Below are 25,858 nucleotides of genomic sequence, written 5' to 3'. Positions count from 1 at the left end.
CTGCCATTAGTGCTGGGATGGATAGACATTAATCCAGATCTTGTGGCATGATGGTCAAAAATTTATTGGTCGGTTGGGATAACTTGGAATTACATCAGCATATATATGCATATATGCTGTGAATAGTAGTATCTAATTCCTCCTTAGGCTTTGCCCCCATAAAGAAGTTAACATAAGCATCATGGAAGCATGGATCATTTAGTGGCTTGATAGGGTAGGGTAGTACCTGAGCAGTGTCTGGTTGCTGTTTTGCAGTCAGGAGAAGTCACGTTTCTGGATTTCTAACATGTATGTGTGTACATGGCTGAAAGTGATGCTTCCATGCTGCTGATGCTTCCATTTATTTCTGTATTTCTTTATAATTTATATCCTGCTTTTCTCCCCTACGGGGCCCAAAGCAGTTTACATCATACATTAAAACAGTCTGCAATACAAAAATGTAAAAAAGCATTAAACAGAATCCACTTAAAACATTAAACTAAAACAGATAAAAGCACATTAAAACCTTTTGCACATTAAAAACTCTTCCAGGTCATAAAGCAGCTCAGAGTGTTATGCTCTGCCAGCTGCCATGTATAGTATCAGCCAAAATTGTTTTTGGTATTTAAAGTGAAGGGGGATATGCACACACCAGCATACAAGTATCCTATACTAGCATGTAGAAGAAGGACACACACACACACACACACACACACACTGCATATTATCTGAGAAGTGTGATAATTATTGGGATTTTAGCAGGCATGGAGAGGGAACATAGCCATTTGTTTCCCTGGCTTCTTCAGAAAAATCCCATTTTTGAAGTGGGTATGTACTTTAGGAACATGTGGAGGATTTCCATCCAAAGCAGCTGTTAGCCTCTGTGGAGGCATTTTCCTTAGGGCTGCAAACTGCAAGGGCAGACTGCAAGGGCAGAGCAGACACAAGAAAGGTCAAATTATCACTTGTCCTTTTTATCTGTTTTAGCTCTTCTGTTTTAAATTTAAATTGTAAGATGCTTTGGGTCTCATTTGGAAAAAAGATGGTATATTAATTAATTTAAGTGTTGTTTTTTTAAAAAACCATGCACATTAAATGCAAAATCAAACCCACTGTGGAGTCTAGACTGGTCTTTAGTCTAGAGATGATGAAAAGTAGAACAGCACTCTCCTGCATTTGTTTCTAGTGGGGAGGTTGAAGGGATGGGTCAAAAATTTGACACTTGCTGTGAAATTTTAAGTGTTGTTTCAGTGATTGTTGGACCAAATGCTTGGAACCATTTTGTCTCTCAGATAAGCCTTCTTTCCAAAGACCTAACTCCCCCTATCCTCCCTCCCTTTTTTGTGTTTACAGTCCTCATCCTTATTTGCCATCATGCCTGTTTCATTTGGTGCTATTGCAAGCAGCATAATTATCTTAACAATGTTAGGACACTGCATTTGGTACCATTACAAATGGCCATTGGACAATCAAACAATCCACACTTGGTTCAACAGATGATGTTGATTTCAAAGCAGAATTAGGGAGTTTGAAGAAAAGTAGTACTTGGGATCACTGAGTTAATTTCTTTGCCAGGTGACTTTGGAATGTTCATTTGAGGCATCTTCATAACTTTGGTGTTTTCTGACTTGTTTCTTGTTCTTTTTTTAATTCCAGGGCCAACGCTATTATGTCAGAGTTTACGCTTATAACATGAAAGGCTGGGGGCAGCCTCAGACTTCAACACCCCCCTGTGCTTCTCCTTCTAGTAGGTTAAGAGCTTTCATTTCTTTCAGCATTGATTGGTAATGTTATTTGACCCAATGTTCTCTCTCTCAACCTCTCTCATTCTCTCTTTTAAACTAAGTTATATAAAAAGCTAATTTTAAAAATGCCAATAGCAAGAAATGAAATGTTTAAAAGTGCCTCTTTAGAGTATGTGGTTCTTGGTTCAACATGTGCTACTATCATTCCAATTACTATGCTGTTTGGTTTTCTACAAAAGGTGCCACTTTTCAAACTTTTGTGTGTAAGATTCTTTATTCAAATGTGTATACAGTGGAACTGGTGCACATGACATTTTGTACAGAACCCCTTTACCCTAAGGACATACAATATAGGAAGATGTAGGAGAAACAGATATAGAGTGAACATTAAAGAGGAAAGTAAGAGGCAATAATGCAATTGTGTGTTCATTTGTATTGGCTGTGAGAATAATGGGTGACCAAAAGCTTTCAAAATGGATAAATTTGGTTAATATGGTCATATCTCAGCTTAAACAGCTAAGGCGGGATACAGACCGCCCAAAAAGGGCGGTCTCCCGCCACCCTGGTTTGCTCCGCGAGGGAGCCACAGCAGACAACCCATGCAGCTCCGTCACGGAGCAAACAGAACCCACAGAAAGCGGGTTCTTCTTGTGGCGCCTTTGTGACACCGCAAGGCGCCAATGGCGCGCTTGCAGTGTCACAAAGGTGCTGGGACATGCAGACGCTAGGCATCCGTCATGTCAAAATGGCGGTGCCCGTATGTACAGGGCGTCGCCATTTTGACGCCCTCGTCATGTGTGAGGGTCGAGTCGCGTCTGGAAGTGCCGCCCCTCGCATTTAACGATGGCGCCCCGTAGGGCCCGTCTGTACAGCGCCTAAGTCATTTTTAGAAAGGCCTTTGTCATCTCCTTCGCTCTTTTCTTCACATAAGCTCTGATTAAACCAGGAAGTGTTCAGTTAACCATAATTTGCCAGTTGCCTGAACTATCATAACAAGCCTAGGATCTTAAAACAACTTCAGATTATTGTTTAATATCCTGATTTGTTCTGAAAATGCTAGCCATAGTTTCTGATTCATATAAAACAACAATATATGTTTAATTTGAGACTTCTTGGTTTAATATCAATTTATGCAAAGGGAAGAACAAAGGGCATGCATAATCAAAAGATTCATCCAGTTCTCAGTCATTCAGCTATGGTATGATTGTCTGCAGCATTCATCAAACAATATTTAAAGTGTCTCAGCCGCCTTTGGAAAATATTAGAAAAATGACTTCTTTTGTATGAATAAAATATTGTTTTAAAAATTGCACAGACAATCATTCTTTTTTTATTGTGGCATAATAGCATCCTACTGTTAGTCATTTTTCAGGTAATACAATTCACTGCTTAAAATTGACAGTGCCCACGCTGACTGCCTTTATACCAATCATGGGCTAATGGGTTCATTTAATTATATTATTTGCATTTTTATTGGTATATTAGAACAATTTAATAAACCTGTAAGGTAAGCAAGACTGCATTGATACCTAATAGTTGAGAAGCACTGTCTTCTCATCAGTATTCTCAAACTCACGCCGGTTGTGTATTTCAAATGAATTTCCAGTGTGGCTAAGAAGTCCAATACATCATAACTTTGACAGGTTATAGACCGCCGCTTTGCGGCGGTCTCCCGCCGGCGCCATTTGCTCCGTGAGGGAGCCGCAGCAGCCACACCGCGCGGCTCCCACGCGGAGCAAAAAAGAAGCTCCATTTTGGAGCTTCTTTTTGTGGCGCCTCTATGACGTCACGAGGCGCCTGGGGCGGACTCGCGACGTCATAGATGCCGTGCGACGTCCGGATGCACAGTGTCCGATACGTAAAGATGACGGCACCCGTATGAACAGGGCGCCGCCATCTTGTACGTATTCTATACGTACTAGGGTTAGGGGGGTGCGGAAGCACCGCCCCTTCCTAACCCTAGTACGTATAGAATACGTACTAAATGGCGGTGTGTAACCCGCCATAGGGACACAATTTTGTTTCAGATCTCACCGGGAGATAATCTTTGAGAAGCTTTCTGCTTCATTCCTGTTAAAACTTTTCTGTCTGACAATGTGGATGAAACAGTGTGTGTATCCTCAGCATATCTAGCAGAGAATTTGACATTTAACAAGGGAAGCTCTGCTCCATTTAATAGGTGTGATGGAGAGAATCAAGCAGTTAATGCATAAGTCTCTCTCAGATGCTGATTACTATCTGATGAGATAAAAATACTGAGGTTGAACTTTCCTAGCCTTACTTATTCAAGGTCCCCTCCCCACTTATTGCCTTTCTGGATAGGATCTTTCCTGGTTCTGTCATTAATCAGCCCATGAACAGAACCCCAAGTCCTCTATAAAAAATTAATTCTGGAGCAAATGTAGAAAATGACACTGGTGTCTGTATGTTTAGTTATGAAACAGCATTTCCAAATCCATGTCCTTGGGACTTCAATTTGGCAAAGAATTGATGCATTCGGCTCACAGCAGTACATCAGTACATTTCTTGAATCTACCTACTCTAAAAGTGTATGTTTTGGCTTGGTGTTGAAAGTTAAATTTAAATTATTCAACACCCTTGAAAAGGAGACAAATGGATGAAAATAGGCAGCCAGTCCAAACTCAGAATTAGGAAGCTAGTCAGTGTTTCTTCCCATTACTATTTCATTCTCTTTTCTTTCTCTCTCCCTCGTTATCTGATGGCTGGCTAGTTCTAGTGTACTCTCTATTATCACTGTCACTGCAAGTGGCACTGGCTAAACAAATCAGAGAGCTTCCATGTTTGTTTATCATGATGTCTGCACCCAGAAGGACCCAGCACTCTTGACTGGTCCCTCCTCTGACAAGCCAGGGAGATAAGCCTGGGACAAAATTTGTTCATGGCTTCCTGAGAGAGAGACAGGCCAGACTGGCTAGATATTATGGCTAGAAGGTGAATGGTTTGTTTAGCCTTTCTCACTAAACAGTGAGAATGATGAATCTGCATGCATCAAAAGCAGTAACTCAGCTTTGTCCAGAGACTCCAACTCAGTTTGATGTCTGAACCAGATTATATTGTGTTCTATTCAGTTAATCAATGTTTATATGTGTTTGAGCATGGTCCAGTCCATTGTCTTCCACATCACCATGTACAGATGTGGGAGCTGGACAGTGAAAAAATCTGATAGAAAGAAAATCAATTCATTTGAGATGTGGTGCTGGAGAATAGTGCTGAAGATATCATGGACAGCCAAAAAGACAAACAAATGGGTTCTAGGCAGATCAAGCCCAAACTATCCTTGGAAGCTAAGATGACTAAATTAAGACTTTCATATTTTGGCCACATCTTGAGGGGAAATGAATGATTAGAAAAGGCAGTGATGCTAGAAAAGGTGGAAGGCAATCAAAAGGGAGGAAGACCACTTGGTAGATGGTTAGATTTGATCAGGGAGGACATGGGTATGAGCCTGCAGGACTTTAGCAAAGAGGTTGAAGACAGGGGTCTTGGAGATGTCTCATCCATAGAATCACCATGAGTCAACGTTGACCCGAGGTCAGTTAACAACAACAACTACAATAACAAGTGTTTCAGATATATGAAATAGTCTGATCTCTACCTGAGGATTCTAAAGTAATCTTGTTATATTATGCTTTAAAAGCATGCTTGAATCAAGCATACAACACAGTTCTGAGCATGTAGAGGTAAGGCCCTCTGTGTCTAATAGGGTTTACTCCCCTGTAGATATGTGTACAAATACCACATGAGTTTTCAGTTAGGCAGTTTTACTTTGCATTAGACATATACATGATTGCTATTAATTATCTATCAATTACAGTAAACATGCATATTTGGGCTAATCAGAAAAAATCCTGTTTCAGAATAGTTTTCTTGAGATTTTGGACTATAATGTATTAGGCACTGAACTATAATCTGACAGGCTGATAGGTTTATGGAAGATGGGTTTTACATAGCAGGTTTTCTATAAAGGACACTTCATGTTTGATTTGTAGTATCCCTGCATTATGCTAAAGGGCGCAGAGAATTTAGCTTGAGTAGATGTAGTTCAGATTCATACAAAACCATATATCTGGCAGCTTCCAGCAAGTAAGAGTTCCCTCTAGAACACCAGATGCCTCTCTTTAGGTCACAAATTATTCTTGTTTGGAGAGCAGTGTTGCCAATTCCCAGGATTTTCCCCAGGAATTTTAAAGTTTTTCCATGTCATTTCCGGGATTGCTTAATTTCTGGGAAGATTCTGGGAAATTCAACCCAGCCAAAAATACCTTCCCACCCCAAAAAACCTCCCGACATACCTCCCATTATTGAAGTCCCACCTCTTTAGCCTTCCCATAGTGTCTAGCGCCCCCCGACCCAGAAGTCCTGCCCCAATTCTGGGAAATTTGGGGGCATTCCGGGAAGCCAATCAGGGAATTTCCTTCGAGGGTGATTGGCGGCAACACTGTTGGAGAGACATTGGCTAGCCATTTATTAAAATTGTTATAAATCCACTACCACTTTCCTATCTGCACATTGCAACAGTACCCATACCCTTTGATACTTCATTGCCCAATATATTTTTTACTTAGTATGTATTTAATTATTTTATATTTTTACCTTTTTGTATAAATCTGATGTTTTTAATTGTGTTTTAAAAATTGTGCTGGTTTTTAAAGCACCTTTTGTGAGCTGTCTTAGGTCAAATTTAGGATAAAGGTGGCATATAAATAAAATAAATAAATCATTTATAATGTATTGGAATAAGAATCTTCAGGACTATACTTATTCATTTGAATTCTTTTCTATGCCTTAATTGCCTCCTCTTCCTATACATATTATCATCTTTACTTTCTGCCTTTCCAGTCTTCATAAAGAAAAGGCATTGATGCTTTAAAACCTCTAAAAAGGTATAGAGGCTTCAGAACTTGCACTAGTTTTACCAGGTACAGAGTGCACATTCTTAATCCCCCAAATTAAAACAGTAACATTAATACAGTTGAAGAATTTTAAACCTCCATTTCTGGAAGGACTGCACCAGAATCTGTAGGAATCTCCATGGTTCATGGAAGTTTCCTTGATGTAGTAAATGTCATCATAGGCATTCAAATTCCTTCTGTCCAATAGCAATATTTCAGTTGATAGAGGATACATTTTTGCATATGAGGTTTTCCAGAGGCATTGAAACATTGCAAAAATTGGAAAGTTCAAGGCTGAATTTGGTCTCTGTAATCCAAGACAGATTTTGGAATGGGAGCTAAAAGAGCAGTAGACAATTCTTCCCCTCAGCCTAAAATGCAAGAAAATATATTCCAAAACAAAACTGATAGATTATGTCTGTATTTTGTGTATTTTGGGGAAATATGGTAGAAGTTATCTTCTATCTTCCCTTCATATAGTACAATCTTGTGCCTCTTTAATTATAAAAAGCAGTGCTACTGGGAGCAAATGTAAAGTTTACTTTCTTGCACTCCCTGGTAAGTATGCTTAGGTAAATTTGCTTATAATTTTATAATTTTAAATAAAATTTTAAACTTTAAAACACATTGGATTATGTAAGAGTATTAAAAAGAGCTTCTGAAAATATTTTCTATTAAACTTTCATAACATAATTTCAGCCATGTTTATAAGTGACCCTTACTCTGTTCGGCTTCTATTTGGTGCTCACCCCAATGCCGATTCTCTCTCTTTCCATTATGCACAATGACTTCTGGTGAAATACTGCAGGTTTCCCTGGTTAGTGTGACTTTGCTCTGGAATTAGCAAAGTTGTGGGACACATAAGGGGTCCCTGAAACCCTGGGGTTAGTTTTATGGCATGTGAACAGCTGCATCAGGCCCAATTTGGGTCAACCAGCTGTTTGCATGCCAGGCACCACACCATTCCCCTTCTCTGTGCTGAGCAGCATGTGGAAAGGGGATGGCTTGTCCCTGGAGCAATCATCACTGTGTCCCTTACCTGCAGAAGCTCCATGGGCAGACCTACTGCCATGCATCTTTGCTTCGTTGGAGGGTGGACTAGTCCTTGTGACCACTGAGGAAATAGGGAAGAGGAACACTCCAATCATATGATGGAGGCCTCCAGAGGTCCTCACCTTGTGATCAGAAGTTCCATTTACCCTCTCCTCTCACTGGTCACCCAAGTGAGTCCACTCTCCAGAGAAGCAGTGACATGCCAGGAGGCCTGTCCACTGAGCTCCTGCAGGTAAGGGATGCAGTGGCAGCAGCTCCGGGGACAGGGGACAGGTGAGCCATGTTGATGTGGTATCAGCCAGGGACGTAACCGGGGGGGGGGGGGGTGTTCCATAGGGTCTGGGCCCCCCTTCCATTAGATACAATGAATGGCATGTGTCGCTGTGCCCAAGCCCCATTATAATGCTGGCACTTAGTCTGGACCCCCCCCCCCCGCCCAAAATCCTGGCTACGTCCCTGTGTCAGCCCATCTAGCCTGTGCAGGCAGTGCTGTGCCATCACACTGGCTTTGGATCAGTGCATGTGGCCACCTTGTGGTCAACCAAGGGCCAGTTCCAAAGTCATCTTCTGCTTTCTTGACTACATTCTCCATATTCATAAATGGCTGAGCCAAAGTATAGAATATCTTTGACTTCTGACACTATTTTCTCTTCAGATGCATGGGATTTTTGTACAATTTTGTATCCTCTGAAGAGAAAAATTAAAATATGGAGTCCTTATCTTGTCTTCTAGAATATCCCTATTCCATGGGCTAATAGTTACTTTCAATGTCACTTTTATCATTGAAGTAAGCTAGAAATGGCTTTGCAGCTTTCCCAAGCTACCAACATAAATTGTAATGCTGATCTCATGGTGTGCTACCTGCCAGGGAACATTTGCTCACAAGCACCCAGCTGCTGCCAAGCGCATGATGCAGAAGATTTACCTGGTGCTGAGCACTACATGTTGCTGACTTGTGTGGAAAATTCATCATGCAGAAACCATGTCTAGCTTCCTCTGAGCACTAAAGATAACACTAAGCCATATCACAGCTAATATGTTGGTGCACTGAAAACAGCATTGCATTTGTCAGAACTTTTTTCTTTAAATTACCACAAAGTTATTTTACAATACAATCTTATGCTTGTTTACTCATAAACAAGCCCATTATGTTCAGTGGGATGTACTCCCAGGCAAACATTTATTGGATTCCAGCCTTAATGAATGAAGGGATGACCATTTCCAGAATTTGGTAATCCCCAAAAATGGCTTTATTTCTCATTGCCTACACTTAGAATCCCATCCCTTCATGAACCTTTTCAGTTTTAATACCATACTTGAAACCATCTACCATTCAAAGCAATTTCCTTTTCTTTGAAACCTTCTTGATTTTGTGATAGCCTTCCAGTGCTTAAAACATAAGATTTTTCATCCAGATTCTGATCTGGACCAACTCCATGTTTTACATAACTCTGAATGGATGATATATGAAAAGACTGAATAGCTGTGGTATCATCCCCTGAATCGCTTGGTAGTAAATGGGAAAGGTGTGGGGAAAGGGGCTCTTTATTTCCCTGGAATGTCAAAGCCTTCCAGTGGAACATTGGCTCGTGAGCTTGCAATGTAAACTAACACTGCATGCTCCGTTTGCAAACAGCCAACCAATTGGAAGCTGTGAATACATTCACATAACCCTGTGCCAGCTAAGCAAAGCCAATCTGCCTGGCTTTCAGATGAATCTATCAATAGGCAAACATGTTGGCAGCATGCTTTTATTTACAGAGCTGCGGTGGGTTAGTAACTTTATTCTTTTAAAAAAGTGTCATGAGGGGTCAAGAGAAGTGCCCTAAATCTCTGACCAACAGTTTCTTACTGACTGAAGACTTGGATGAGAGGTGTGTTAGGGAATGGGTTTGTCTGGGCTATTGTAAAAATTAAAGTATTAGATAACAGCCACAAAGAAGGTGCTAGCAAAAAAATCTCTCAGAAATGCCACAAGAGCCTCACTTGCCAATATGGCATCAAATGTATTCGCCAAAGTGTTAGATTTTGGAGAAAGGGACATGGGGCCTTTCACACTATGAAATTACAGTGCTATGACTCCAGATTACCTGCCAGAGCTACATCTTTTGAAATCCTGGGGGAGGGATTTTTGTAGTTTGGTAAGAGGCACCAGAGGAGCTCTCCCAAAAAGGATCCCAGTGGTTCACATTTTTTTCTAAAATTTCTTTAGAAGTATAGTTCAAGGTAGTGGACTAGAGCTTTGTAACACATATTTCTAAATACCTCATCAAACTACCAGTCCTGGGATCCTGGTATCCAGCAACAGATACATCAGAAATTTGCAAGAGGGGGCAGAGAGAGGGGGGGAAGAGGGAGGGAGGGAGGGAGGGGGAGAAAGAGAGAGAAAGAGAGAGAGAATTCAGTGTTAGGATCAAATGTCTCTTGGTCTTTGTTTTTCCTGTTTGATGAATTAGGTCAGAGCTATACATTATGGCTAAAATCTTGTTGATTACATATACTAGCAGAACTTCTTATTACACCAATGCAAGTACTTTTCAAAGGCTCTGCAGAAAGAGATAACCAATGCCACTTTGTTCAATGCCCCATTTTTGTAGAGGGGATGGGGTGTAGGTCTTCCCAGCTCCAGCTCTCTCCCTATTATTCAGCTGCAAGGGTGTGCCTGAGATACTGACAGGCCTTGTGAATCTGAGTAAGAAGGAGAAGAGCTACTGTGAGGGTTCGGATTGTTCTTTCTTCTCCGTGTGCCCTTAAGCAGCTAGAATATACTTGTACACCCCTCACAACAATCAGTGGGATGGGGGGGGGGGGGGATGGAGTTGGTTTGGATCCAGGAATAAAGCAGGAAAAAGTAAGAACTAATAGACAGCCAATGGACTTTCTCAGCTTCTGAGAAAGGTGGGACAGCCACCAATAATGGCCACCCATATCGTACTCTGTGGGCCAAAAGACACAGTTTACATGCCTTGATTCCATCACACTGCCTGTGCTCCTTCTGCTGGAATTTGGAAATAATTCTTTAAAACTAATTTGCTGTCTCTTGTTAGTTAACCTTTTAAACAATGATATTTTAAAATATTTTATTTTCATTGTAAAATGACAGCAACATAAACAGGATAAGTAGCAATTAATAGTGCCCTTTTAATTTGTTACTTTGGGAAAGATGGTTTGAAGAAGTATTGATTGATTTCCCTGTTTAAAAGCAGCACACTACTAATGCATCTTTAATTATTAATGCAGTGATTAAATAGTGCATTTTCTACCTATAAATGAATGTGATTAACAGAGTAAATTTAAAATCAATACTAGATTATCATATTAGCATGATAACAAAGGTGGGAATTCATTGGTGAATCCCAGATAGAGCAGCCTTTTGAATCCATTGTTGGATGGCGTGATAACAAACAGGTAAATCCTATTGATTCAATGAGTCTACTCCAGTTGGGAGAGATACTGTATATACTCATGTATAAGTGTAGAAATTTTAATTAAAAAAATGACCAAGAGCCGCTGACTTATCCATGGACCAATGTAAATACTGTACTTTAACTCTTATGAAAAGGGAACCATCCCTTGGTGAAAGGCAAAAGTGTAATCTGTCCTGAAAGCACTGACCCGCCCCCCTCTGCTCTCTCATCCATCCAGCCTTTAGTGGGAGCATAAACAGTTATGCCTGCTGGAATTTTGTTAAGTTCTTTTGCATCATTTTCCTTTGCTTCATCCTAGAGATCTTTTGTTACATGCTATTTGACTTATACATGGGTCATATCAAAATCCATAATTATATCCCCAAAACCTACCCTCGATTTATCCACGAGGTCGACTTATAGGTAAGTATATGCTGTAATAGGATTTAGGCCTAATGTTTCCAAGTTTTGTTCCTGGTCCACGTAATTGGGTGCTACTGGCCAAGCAGAAAAACAATGTGTGCAACCTACAGTTAATTAGACCACAAATTATAGAAAAGAAGAAGAGAACTTTTCAGGGAGCTTCCATTTCTGATAACCTGAAGTTCCACCTGCAAGAGGCATGGGGCATGTTGGGAATAAGACTGTATGGGTAACAGTAGCCTAAATATGTTTCTCCCACATTTATCACTGGAGTTACAGTTGGACATTCCCTATCACACAGGAAAGTTTACAGATAATCTGAGATAATCAGAGATGGTAGAGTTAATATATGCACACACTGATTCACATGCACAGTAGCCACCGTGGTAAGGCAATGGAGGAAATAAGGCCTTCTTGCCCTTTAATACTCAGTACTGCAATATATGAAACCAGCATGGCATAGTGGTTGGAATGCTGGACTATAGCTCTGCAGACCAGGGTTCAAATCTTGGCTCTGCCATGGAAACCTACTGGGGTCCTGTCTGCACTGGCCAGACACTGACTGTCCTCAGAGTATCTTTGCTCTGGAACTTCACCCCCTTATCTTAACCTCCATTCTGATGGAGGGTAGCTGTTTGAAACACATCCCGCTCTGCAGCCCAGTGTGTTCACCAGTGCAGCACAGCGCAGCACTTCTTTTTGACCTCAGAGCAAGTGACTCATGGTGGCACCAGATGCTCTGGGTGGTACAACAGGATGAATTTCAATCAGACAGCTGACATCAGAATGGAGGACTCTGGATCTTCCAGGGAAGATCTAGAGGAAACAGGGAGATATTTTAAGAGGGGTATACCCCAGTTCTGGTGCTGAATAGGCAGATATCGGCCAGGCTGTTTGCACCAGAACCAGGTTTTGGACCAGGCATTCTCTGGTCCCTCTGCCAAGAGGATAAGGGGAGACATTTTATTTGGCCCAAGCAGACAGGACATGGTTGACCTTGAGCAAGTCACACACTCACAAGTCACACACCTTAGGGTCACTATAAGTTGGAAATGACTCACAACAACAAAAACATAAAAACTGCAAGGTAACAGTACAAGTAGAGGAGATACACCATGATTTTCATAGTTCCAGAATAGATGATGACCTCATTGATATTGCAGCTTCCATCTCTCCTGCATGAACTACTGCATTTGGCCACTATTGTCCACTGCATGAGACAATTGGTTTTCTTTAAGGTTTGGGTTATGACCTCTCTATTGCCCCTCTTGGAAATTATAGTTATGTGTGGCTGGCCTCTTCTCCTATGATGACATACCATGGCCATTAGGTTCACATGGTGAACATAATGAACCACCTTAGTGGCTACTCTGGAGATCACTGAATTTTTTCTAATTAAACCTACACATGGAGGACCATTGCACAGCTGTACTGGAACTGAGTCACTCCATCAATCCCTGTTTTCTGTATGTTTACTTTATAGTAGATTTGTTGTTTTGACACCTTGTTTATATAGTGTGACATAGCCATAGTATATAGCATGGCCAATGTATGACAGCCTATATTTGATCATCTTGGCTTCTAGACGTATTTCAGACTTTATCTGTTCAAGGACCCATTTGTTCATCTTTTTGGCTGCCTGAGTTATCCTCAGCACTCTTCTCTACCACATCTCAAATGAGTTGATTTTCTTTTTATCCACTTTCTTCACTGTCCAGCTCTCACATCTGTATTCCCCTCATCATGCACAGATGTGAGAGCTGTACAGTAAAGAAAGTGGATAAAAAGAAAATCAACTCATTTGAGATGTGGTGGAAAAGACTGCTGAGGATACCTTGGATAGCCAAAAAGATGAACAAATAAGTCCCTAAACAGATCAAGTCTGAAATCCCTTTAGAAGCCAAGATGTGGCTGTCATACATTGGCCACATCATGAGAAGACACAACTCATTAGAAAACAACATAATGCTAGGAAAGGTAGAGGGTAGTAAAGAGGAAGACCACACATCAAATGGATATACTCAATCAAGGAGGTCACAGTCATTAATCTACAACACTTGAGCAGAGCAGTGGAAGACAGGGGGTCTTGGAGATATTTCATCCACAGGGCCACCATGAATCAAGGTTGACTTGAGACCAGTTAACAACAAACAATGAAAGGGAAACAAATTATTTATTTAATTAAATATTGTCTTTGTACTGCCAGGTTCTAAGGCTCTTGTGGGAATTTGTCTCATCTGCTGAAATAGTTTGGCTGACTCTAGATATCTCCTCCATTTTGTCATGCAGTGTGTATGGTGGGAGGTGGGGGTGGGTGGTCCATTTGCCACTTCACTTTAGGTAACATTTTTCCAGAGCCAACCCTGGCCAGACCAGTGAGCTCATGGCTGAGTAGAGAATGAAAGTGGGGACTTCCATATCCTCAGCTTGTGCTTTTTACCATTATGTTGCAAGTAAAAGGAAGCACAGAATAATAAACTACAATACTTATAGGTAGTATGCACATGTACATGTGATGAATGAATGAAAAGATAGAATAATAGATATATAGATAGACTGAGCTATAGACACAAAGTAACAGCAGTAGCCATTTGCTAGGGAAACTGATGTTCACAGGGTTCTCACTATGGGCAAACTTAAAAACAGACTTGCTGTCCAATTCTCTCTGGATTCAAGAGACACCAGGAGGAAATAATCCCTCAGCCATGACTCTCTTTCCTTTGCTGCATTTTCATTCTGTTTGTTTCTTTTGTTCACTAGACTGGAAAGACTGTGATGGCAGGGAGCCGAGGCACAGGGGACAGATTGAAGCTCTGGAACGCTTGCTGCAGCAGGTTAGAGCGTCTCATCAGAGTTACAGTTGCCGAGGTAAGGATAAAGTATCCATGTGGTAGGGCACCAACCGAAGCCACCGTGGCGCCTGTAATTTTAGCAGCTTTCTATCTGGGTCATACCTTCTCATTCATCAGGAAGAGAAAGATATTAATATTGGCCCATCTGGAATCACTTTAGCAGACTATCTTGCTCTTGCCTCTCCAAATTGGCAATGCAGCCAACATTTGAAAACACGCTTTCACTGAAGCACTTCTCTCTCTCTTCCTCTCTCTTCCCCCCTCTCTCTTTTCATTCTTTCTTCTCTCTCATAGGACAGTAAACAAAACCCAATTAAAATGTTTAAATGCACGTCAGTTTTTTCTGTGTGTATAAATAATATACTATGTTAAAACTGATATTTTCTTTCTGAGGTTCGCTTTGACTAAAGGCTATTGTGCTTTCATTGTTCTCCTATGGCCTGTGACAAAAGAAAGCATGTACAAAATGTTTTCTCTTCCTGCAGCATATCCATAGAAAGGCTCATACAATAGCTGAGATTAATGGAAGAAGCACCTAAGGCAAGGGCTATAGCATCCATCAGCACCTCTAACTACAGTCGACTCTTCTTATACACAGATTTTTTTATACATGGATTCAAGCATCCGCGGTTGAAAACATTTTTAAAAAAGTATAAATTTCAAATATCAAACCTTGATTTTCCATTTTTATAAGGGACATCGTTTTGCTATGCCATTATATTTAATGGGACTTGAGCATCCACAGATTTTGTTATATAGGGAAAATGTTGCATTGTAACTGAAATAGTTCTCTGCTCTACCCAATGGAGAGACTAGAGAGAGTTTATGTCCTAAGAGGTTCTTTGCTCATCTTTGATAGGAACCAGACTACTTTTCAAACCAGGAAAAGCAGGGCAGCAGTCTGAGAGATTTTTAAAAGCCCTGTTTTTCCATGAACTGTTGAAATGGGATTTCTTCAGATTCAAAAAAGAAAAAAAAAATCTACAAAATGTGACGACTTGTTGAAATTATGGCCTTGTAAAGCAAGAGTAGGCATCACACTGTTTACCATGTGTTGATCGTCCCCCTGCTGTTTCACCCATTCTAATTGCTGGTTGAATCAATATTATTCAAGTTCACTGGAGTATTGTGAGGGCAAAATGAATTCCCTGGCAGTTTCTGCAGGAGAAAACCTTGATTCTTTTGTGCACAACTATACAACAATTATGACCATCAAGGGCCTGTGTGCTCCTTTCTTGTAACTATAGCAACATTGAACACACACACACACACACACACACACACACACAACCACACACGATAAAGGAAAAATTCCCAGTGAAAAGCATTTGAGAGGGTGCATGAAGATAAGTGCTTTTTCCTCTCCCCACTAATTAGGATCCATGGAAGCCTTCTGGTTCATATTGCATTTTGAAAATGTGGCAAATATTACACTTATCTCTCTAGCTTCTGTTTCTGTGAGCAACAAAAGTAGACCCAAAAGGTAGGCTACTATACAACCTTCCCTTTCTTCTTCCTTCATGATAGTTTGTTGACCTTTGTGACTATAGAACATAAGCTCCTTGTGGAAGAAGTATATGGAATTAATTTACAAGCATGAAGTCTGATCTTTGGAGACAATTCAACCTCTTGGACATGCAGACTCCTCCCCTTTTCGTAAAATACAAAGAAGCAGTGAGAGCGGCTGGGTGAACAATTTGCACATCTACGTTGAGGACTAACCCTGCAATTAAACAGAGTGAGGCAGCTGCCTCAAGCAGGTGGTGTCATGAAAATGAGCTCTGAAACAAAGCTGTGAAAATGCAGTACAGTCATACTTTTTTGTGAGAGGTGGAGGTAGCAACTTCAGCTGCCAGGAATGGAGGGATTTTCTCTCTAAACTAAACTCAGAGACCTCAGGTACTATATATCTTGACTTGTTGTGTTGAGAGTGGAAATGGGGGAGATCTGCTTTGCCTCAGATAGCAAAGTTTCTTGGGATCACTATGTTCTCTTTTCAGTAGTATAACTAGCATGTCACAATGTGGGATAGGAAGAATATTTGAAAATATTCCCCCAAAATTGCCAAAACTCAGTGTATTTGAAAAGATGAAAAACCCTGATGAGAAGAATCCTGGACTGTCAAGGATCATCATAGTCCAGGATTTATTCTGCACAAAATTCACACAGGTTGTTTTCTGCAAAAAACAGCAAAAAAATTTGCCCAAGAAGTACCATTTTCTGAAGACTATGCTATGGGTAATTTTGCATGGAAAGCAGCATTATTTTATTTTATTTTATTTTTTTGCACAGAAAACCATTTTTTCTGCACGGGAAATAATATTCTGATGCAAAATACGTGTGTACCAATTTTGTGTAGATTAAGTGCCAAAAGTGAATACTCTTTGAGTTTTCAAAGACTTTCTCACAACAGGAAAAAGGGAATAACTGATTGCTTCCTTTGAGAGGAAATTTAATGAAGAATTACATCCCTAGTCACAATAGGGGCAGATACCTTTAGTAGTATTTGGACAGGAAGATAAAAGTAAACCTTGATGATCATGCAACATACTGACTATATAAGCCACATCATTATTTGTTGCTTTCTTTCCTAAAATAGGGTGTACTTTCATGCTATGGAGAAGAGGTATGAATTGTGTGGGCCTCAATAAATTGCTGGACTGTAACTTCCATCAGCCGTAGCCAGCAAAGCCAAGTGAAAGTAGTGCTGAGAGTTGCAGTCCAATAGCTTCTGGAAATCTTCCCGATTCCCACCCCTGCATCTAATGATTGGTTTTGTCTAGGGATATAAATTTCCATAAATTTCATTCTTGCAGACTAGAATAAATAATTTCATTATTTTTTTTTCTCACTGTGAGAAAAGTGTGGAAAACTGTACATTTTGGAAGTGGGATTTCCTGTGGAGATGTACTGTATTAATTTCTGCATAGAAGGAAACTGGTTTTCTGCACAAAAATTGCCATTTTCTATGTAAAAATGTCATTTTTCACATACATTAATTCCCAAACTGCACAGATTCTCCCCATTTAGGATTCTCTTCATTGGTTTGCCTACTTTTGAGAAACTATTTCTCAACCATCTTTGAATATATTTTCAAATATTCTTCCAATCACCCATTTTTTCCACACAGCTAGAGAGTGTTCTGCACTTACCTTGACTACACTGGTCTTGTGAAAGCAAGGCTCTCAGGGTTGAAGCACCAGAGTCTCTTAAGTAGGAGGACAGAGTACTTCATCTGCATGCCTCTCTCAAGTTTTTCTTTTCCCCTGAGATTGGTTGTGAAAGGAAATCCTCACAGTAGCTGTGGGGAATATGGATATTGCCAGTCAGTTATATTGCTCTCACTTATACACACTGTAAACCAAAATAGTTGCCAGTTGGTTGGTCTTATGTGGGTAACTCAATCCCAATTGGGTTTAGAAAAGATTTGTTCTTGGCAGACATGAAAACTTCTAGAACTAGACTACTGACCTGGGTCCACAAAGTTCCCTGCCTTTTGGGGACTCTCCTATGGGAATGTTGCAACAAACAGTGGCACTCCAGAATTCACCACTGCTTGAGAACTGTGTGTTTGCTGAGGTGACACGCATGCACTGATGGAGATGATATGCACAAACAAATCAGACAATGAAGAAGAGGGGCTGAATTTTGCTTGTGCCTCTGCCACTCCTCACAGCAAATATACAGACCCACACATAACACCATGGGTTTATGTCTGGTCCCTAAGCCAGGGGGAAATCAAGAGGTCGCAGAAGTATTAAGTACCCCTCTCTCCCATCCATCAGAGATCTCCTGCAGATATCCTTCTAGCCCCTGTATTAACATAACAAGAAATATACATTGTTGGGATGGAACCCTGTGGTTTGTTTTAAAATAATACATAGTTCTGTCCTTCATGAGAACAGCAAATGTCACACTGTTGCTTAGCATTAATTTTTCTACTGAACAACTCATATAGCAATCATGGGGCTATGTCTCCATTTCAGACTTGGTTTAATATAGTCATTTCTCCTCCCAGGGAATGCTAGCAAATGTAGTTCTGTGCGGGGAGCAGGAGTCTGTCTTGCCAAGTGGTGACTAGAACAATTATACAAAGAGAGGATAGGAAAACAGTATAAGGCTTGTTCCAGCAGAGACTGGAAAAAGTGAATATAATAACATGCTTAAGCCATCCATAACTGAGCTTAGGTAGGGTACTAGAGCATACTCTTTCATAATGTACCAAGTTCTACATTATCAAATGATGATGTAAACAAAGATATATCCTCCAACATTTCATATGAAAATTGGGATATGTATGGCCAAGCAACATCAGAGGGTGGCTGAGATAGCAACAATTGTTAATGAAAAATAAAATAGGCCAGTTAGGAGAGGCTGGGGCAGTTTGCTTTTGCCTGAACCTATTGGGAAGGGGGAAATCACGCCCCCTCCTCTCCTCTTCTCCATGCTGAATTAACTGAGTACAAACTACTTTTGCACACTGAACTCAGCTTGGAGCAATTGAAGTAACCTAAGGACAAAAGGAAAAGTGGGAGAGGGAGAAAGAAACTGGCACGTGTCAAAAGCAGATGAAAAAGTGGGATGATAGAGGCTTAACCGAGACTCTCCCTGCCAATGCAGAGCAGTTGAAGGGTATGCAAAAATGCAGAAATATTGCAAAGAAGCCTTACAGTGCTGTTGTGCATATTTCATTTAAGAGGGTTTCCATATAGACCCAATGTTGCTTTTGAACCTCCATAGTAATATGATAGTGTCCTTAGAGAAGGAGCTTTGCTTTCCAATGTTTAATCTTCCTGGGGGGAGGGGGGGACTATTAGTGATTACAAGAAAAAAGATCATCCATTTGTGTTCATGACTACTATAACCAAGTTTCTGTGATTACTGATTGCTTGGCATTGTGTAGCTCTAAGATCTTAGGAGTCTCATCTTCCCCATTCTTAGGCCTTTCCTTTGATCATTATTCATTTCAGATAAATTATTTGTAGTTAAACGTAACTGTCGTGATAATCTAAGGTGAGAAGGAAAATTAAAACTTTTTCATTATGATACTTATGCTTTATTCTCTTTCAGTGGCATTGGTCCAGTAAAATCCTGGATGGCTAAGTCCAAAGCTAATCCTAACAAATGTTTGAATAGTAATTTGATCTGTGAGCTGCAGAACTGGCTCTCTTACCTCATCTGGCAAAGAGCAGAGTTTCACACGTTGGACAGCAGCCTATTTCAAAGCAAGGCTAGAAGAGAGGGCATAGCTAGGAAACACGAATGAGGAGGCCTATTCTCATGACCTTCTCTGGATGCACATGCTTTTTAACTATGCCAAGTTAGTCCTGTGAATACCAACCCATGAACAGAATTTCAGATACTCTCACACTCCCTGCCGTTTTTTTGCAAGAGGCTAGAATGTGTTTCACACCATCTTGTGTACAGAGTAGAGATGTGAAGCTTTCTCACATTATTATTTACTTTTGAAGAGACTAAGACATGTCAAGTCAGCCTGCCAAGAATACACTAACAGAGAGAGAGGGAAGAAAGGAGCCCTGCAAAGTAGCCCAGTTATGCAAAATGTTACGCCCATTTGGCTGTGGCAATTTGAAGACTCTGTGACAACTGTTGATTTAGCCATCTCATCTTCAGTAACAACAACAATTCCCTGCCTTTCCTCAAGGCAGGGTACATCATATTAATACAAAACGCAATTAAAAATACATAAACCCATAGTTTAAACACAACACTATGCAATCATTAAAGTACACTTACAGAGTACATATACAATTAAAAAGTCATGATTTAAAATTGATTGTGTAAGTCTACCAGAAGAGATATGTCTTTAATGCTGTTTGAAATACAGTCAGCGTTTTCAGCTCTGTTCCAGCAGGTCATTCCACAGTCTGGGGCAAGCAGACAACAAAGCCCTCTGGGAAACCATTGGTAGTCTAGTCCTGGGTTGTTGGAGCAAACATTTCCCAGGGGACATGAATGTACAGGGCAGATTGTACAGGAGAAGATGATCCTGTAGTTAACCAAGGCCCGAGACAAACAGGTGGGAAGCACTGTCCTCAGGCCAATTTTAGGGTTCCGGAGTGCACAGCATCCGCACGCTCCAGAACCCTAACACATATGAATGGTGCCATTTTTATGTGGTGCCATCCATATGTGGCACACATGCACGACACACGCTCTGTGCCACATCCACACCTCTGGGTGCCACGCTTGCATCGTGGACGTGTCACAGTGTACCAGTGGTACACTGATGACATCATCCTTGCATGCCAAAAAGAACCCATTTTTGGGGGGTTCTTTTTGATCTGGAGGGACACTGGGAGCCTCCAGCCTGTCCCTTTGGGGTGGTCTGGACAGCCCCCTAGACTCAAGCCATGTAGGTCTGTAAAGGTAATAACCAACACTTTGTACTTTGCCCGGAAACTAATGGCTAAACCTCTCTCAGAGCATGGAGTTTTGGGGAATAGAATGTTGAACCGCTGGTAGTGATGGTTTGGCCAGGCTCCCTCTCTGCCTGCTTGCTGCTCGACTGGCCACCTACAAACTGGCCACAGGGATGTGCCCAAGTGCCATCTGTCTGCCCTTATGGACCCAGGGAAAAAGAAGTAATTTGACTCCTGAACTGCAACAATAGATGTTTCTATTACAGAATTCTAAAGGCTCCTCCCTACACTGCAAATCCCAGGATCCCAAGCTCCAGAAAAAGAGATTGTGCCTAAATGTTAGGAAGAACTTCCTGAAAGTAAGAGCAGTAAGTAACTTGCTCCCTCGGTCGACATATGTTATTTGGACATGCCTCCACAAGTCTTTGGCCATGTGTGCATGTGTAAGAGAGAGCATTGTGTCAAGAAGCCACTGGTTGTTTTACTGTACCTAGAGCTCAAATATTGCATAAGAAGCATATTGGATCTCTCCTTGAGCAACTGATTGCCAGTGAAGGGGATTGCCTTGGTGTAACCAACTGCCAGTGTAGGATATTGCTAGAATCCCAGACATATTTGGGACTTCCTTCTGATGTGCTGTAGATCCTTCTTCAACCTCTCTCAAAACACCCACATCACAGTAGTGTGAGCCCCAGTTCTTGAAGTGACTGGGGCATCTCACCATCTCAAGCCACTTCAGGAAGTGTGACAATCTGCCAGCCACCCTTCCTAGAACAGCTACAACAATGTCATGTCTGTTTCTAATCTAAATAAAATTGCAGTACTTTTCACCCATGGGAGATGACTACAACCAGATGTCCTTTTCACCTGGCTAGTTTTCTCTCCATGTGTTAAAGGTAGATGGCAAACTTCAAAGCCCTTGCTCTCTCTCTCTCTTTATGATTATTTAATGATAAGATGAAGCCAACCAGACTGGGATTGGACAGCCTCTAAAATATATAACTGTGCTCTGTAATAAATAAATAAAGGATGCAACCACTCTACCAGCTATACACCAGAAATCCCATGTCTCCTTTCTTCCCCCTATCTCCCCACTTGCATTTGTTTTTATTTAGTGAGACATGAAAGGATCACTTATGTTTCAACACCAAAACATAATCTGAACTGCTTAAGCATAGGGCAGGTTTAAATGTTTCTTCTCATAGAAATCTAAGGTCTAGTTGTTGTTTTTCTTTCGGGTTTTTTCTGTTAATTTCAAGTGTTTGCATGAAAGTTTTCATTGTAATAGTCCCAGCACCAATTTGCCTTATCATTTATTGATACAGCTTTGCCTTTAAATATATCTTTGCTGCCATACAATTAGTACCTTGCCATGTTATTTATTAGCTAATTAAATGGCAGGCCATTCAAATGCCTTCTTCCTGTGGATCCCAAATTATTTTTTAATCCCACTTCAGTATTTCTGGCCTCTGTTTATACAAGGTCATAAAAACAAAAGCAATCAACAGGGCTGGAATAGTTGCGGTAGTTCTTGTGTGTGTCGGTTCTTTAGTAGCAGCCGTTAAAGTGCTTGTGGAGTGGAGCCAAACCATTGACTAGCTAAGCAGCATATTTTTCCAGTGTTAAATGTGCCCTGCTATTTATTTTGCTGGGATAACTGCAGAGTAGGTTTCTTAAAGTACCGCAGTGCTTTTTCTTTCTTTATTTATTTTTAAAAAGTCAAGTCTCCCATTCACAGCAATGATCCTAACCTTTTCTTCTGGTTGCAGGGAATTAGCAAATAAGCAAGAAGGAATCAGTTGAGAGACACCTGTTGTACATCCCCTCTCAGTTTCACCAGCAAAACCCAGCATAATGCCATGGAACTTCAGAGCTCTATCCAGTTGTTCTAGAACATGTATGAGGGTTTAGACTGGGGAGCAGAGGCACATGTGAGCCCTCTGCCCCATGTCTCTGTATACTTCAGCTCCAGAACTCAGGAAATTGACTTTCTGAGCAAAGGGCTCAAAGTATAGCTAATCACCACAACGGTTGCATTTCTAATAGAAATTCTTTATTTTCTTGTTATTCAAAAGTAACCAGATAATTACTTTGAATTACTTTAGCTACTTAGCTGCATTTCCAAAATAAATTCTCCACTTTGTAGTCATTCAAAAAAATAACCAAACAGTTATTTTGGGATTCTACAGACCACCCTAAAAGGGCAGATTGGAGCCATTTGTTTTTGTTCCTGAGTGGTACCGCAGGAGCTAAACTGTGTGGCGTCCCTCCACACCAAAAAGAACCCGGAAAAAACGGGTTCTTTTAAGTCCATGCAGTGGACGTCACAAGTGTGCCATTGATGCACGTGATGCATTAGTGATGTGAGTGATGTGTAGTGGCGTCTGTACGCTGTGCATCACTTATGTCATGATGCCGCCCCCCGTGTGGACATTGTTACATGCTAGGGTTCAGGAGCGTGCTGTTGGTGTGCGCTCCCAAAGCCTAGAACTGGTGCCGGCACGCTGCTTCCCGCATGTCTGTCTCGGGCCCTTGAATTTTTTTAGCTAGTTCCCATTGTTGTTGCATGTTGAAAATAAATTCTCTACTTTCTTATTATTCCAAAAGTAACCAAATAGTTACTTTCAGTTATTATTAAAAAAAGCTATCAGGCTGCAGCAAGCTATTGGCCTAAAATAGTAGGAAATTAAGTACTGTTGAAACTAAAATATTGAAGGCTGGGCAACAGATATGTACTGAAAACTGACACACATATATGTGGACGTAAGCCCTATTGAACAGGGGCTTACCACTGAGTAGATATGTGTAAAATGGCAATGCCTTTGCTTCAGAGAAGGATTTCTTTACCTCCATGCCTTACCATTGCTGTGATCTGTGGATGTATGCAGAAATATGTATTTTTTGCTCAGACCATCACTTTTTTCCCGTTTTTCTCCATCCATTCAGTCTAGGCACTCTGTCTCTCTACAACTCCCTTGAGGTATACCTAGGTTCTGAATGCCTTGGAGTGAAGTCCACTTTTTAAAAATCTCCATCCCCATGGAGAGTCCTGTATGTGCACTGATGCACAGACGAGAATTCTGTCACACAAATTGGGACCCTCATGTCAGGCAGTGAATCTTAGAATCATAGAGTTGGAAGAAATCACAAGGGCCATCTAGTCCAGCCCCCCTGTCATGCAGTAACTCACAATCAAAGCACCCTTGACAGATGGCTATCTAGACTCTGTTTATAAACCTCCAAAGAAGGAGAGTCCACCATACTCTGAGGCAGTGTGTCCCACTGTTGAAGAGCTCTTATGGTCAGGAAGATCTTCTTAACATTTAGGCACAATCTCTTTTTCTGGAGCTTGGAATCTTGGGATTTGCAGTGTAGGGAGGAACTTTTAGAAGTCTGAGAGAGAAACTTCAAGTGTTGCAGTTAAGAAGGAGTCAATCTCCCCAGAGAATGCCAAGCACCTCACAATCTGCAGTAGTGTAGTACAGCTGGCCCTTCATATCACAGATTCTTAATCCATGGATTCAACATCCACAGCTTGAAAATAGTAAAAAATACAGTATATACAAATTCCAAAAAGCAAACCTTAGTTTTACCCTTTTCTATAACAGACGCCATTTCACTATGCCAGTGTATTTAATGAGACTTGAGCATCCACAGATTTTGCTATCGATTGAGGTCCTGGAACCAAACTCCAGCAGATACCATAGGCCCAATATAATGTACTATTCTGTAGGATGGGACCATCACAATTAAAGGAATATCTAAGTGTTAGGAGCTGCATTTAGGTATCTTGCATGCCATGATTTTAGGGGCAGGCTGAGGTATTATGATGATATATGTAGTGAAGCAATTACTGCAAGGCAATGGTCATCACACAGGTGATATGATGATAAAATAAATGAGGCAGGCATGAACCAAAACTACCCAAGGTCATTCTGCTGGGAAGAAACTGGATGAACAAACAAGGAAGGGGCAGTATGTGAAATGAGAGAACCAATGTTGTTTTGAATGTGTAATAATGAACAATTGGTCTACCAATACTTTGAAATTGTGTGTGGTCTAATTAGACATTGCTAATGTTTAGTTCTGACACCATACGTCTCTGGTGAAGATGCATAATTACTGAATAAAGGTTTGCTGAGTTTTAACTACTGAAGCCTGAATTTCTGACCTTGGTTAACTGACATCCAAGCAAATTAGGCATTATGTAGGTTATTCTGCTTTCCTGCCTTTCATGCTGTTTATAAAAAAGAAAAGAAAATTCATTTACATTTGATTAAAAAAGAAGAAGCTATACAGGATAATGATGCTAACATTGTGCCTATTTTCATCCGTTTCACTGTGCAAACTAGGATGCAAATGAATTCATTTAAAAATGTATTCTGAATGCTTACAGATATAGTTTTTGATAGGAACAAATGTGTTCAAACTTGTTCAGAAGATGAAGTCAGATATCTTCTTTTGACACAATAAGTTTAGGAGATATCTTCTCTTTTGAGAATATCCAAAAAGCTGACAAGATTTTTTTCTTCTTCTTCACTTCTTTTAGCAACAAGGAGAGGTGAGCATGACAACAGTCTCAGATTTAACCTGGGTCCTTGTACAGATTTTATCTTGCTAATCAAAACAACAAGGGTCCATAAAATGGAATCATCAGTCTCTCACAAGGAGAGGAATCAAAAGCTCATGTCTAGTTTTTATGAAATAAATGAAAGATAATGAAAGATAACGAGATCCAGGATGCATCTCCACTATAGAAATAATGCAGTTTGACACCACTTTAACTGCAATGGATCCTGGGATTTGTAATTTTGTTAGGGACCAGCACTCTTAGGCAGAAAAAGCTAATGACCTTGGATTCTAGGATTCCATAGGCTGGAAGTGCAGCACTTAAAGTGGTGTCAAACTGCATTATTTCTATAGTGTAGATGGGCCCTTAGATACAGCAAGATTTGTTAAGGTACACAGCATTGTTTTAACTGTCCTTTAAACTAGTACTAACCAGGAGTGATTCCTAGTGGAATGAGATGCTCCAAATTTTAACAAGTCTGAAGAAAACAATGTTAGAATTCGGCCTCCGAGTGGCCTCTCTGAGTGGGGTAT

General features: G+C 40.7%; 1 protein-coding gene across 1 annotated transcript in view; it reads left to right on the top strand.

Moving 5' to 3' along the window:
* Nucleotides 1-25,858, top strand: part of ANKFN1 (ankyrin repeat and fibronectin type III domain containing 1) — a 155,212-nt gene that overhangs the window by 70,175 nt on the left and 59,179 nt on the right. Inside the window, exons 7-8 of the mRNA XM_089508231.1 lie at nucleotides 1,636-1,726; nucleotides 14,281-14,388. Coding sequence (XP_089364357.1) covers nucleotides 1,636-1,726; nucleotides 14,281-14,388 — 199 coding nt within the window. The remainder of the gene's footprint in view (nucleotides 1-1,635; nucleotides 1,727-14,280; nucleotides 14,389-25,858) is intronic.

The sequence above is a fragment of the Sceloporus occidentalis genome, unplaced genomic scaffold (assembly GCF_023333645.1).
Source record: "Sceloporus occidentalis isolate IW3139 unplaced genomic scaffold, rSceOcc1.0.p SCAF_1, whole genome shotgun sequence".
Taxonomy (NCBI): domain Eukaryota; kingdom Metazoa; phylum Chordata; class Lepidosauria; order Squamata; family Phrynosomatidae; genus Sceloporus; species Sceloporus occidentalis.
This window is presented reverse-complemented; position numbering and strand designations above follow the sequence as displayed.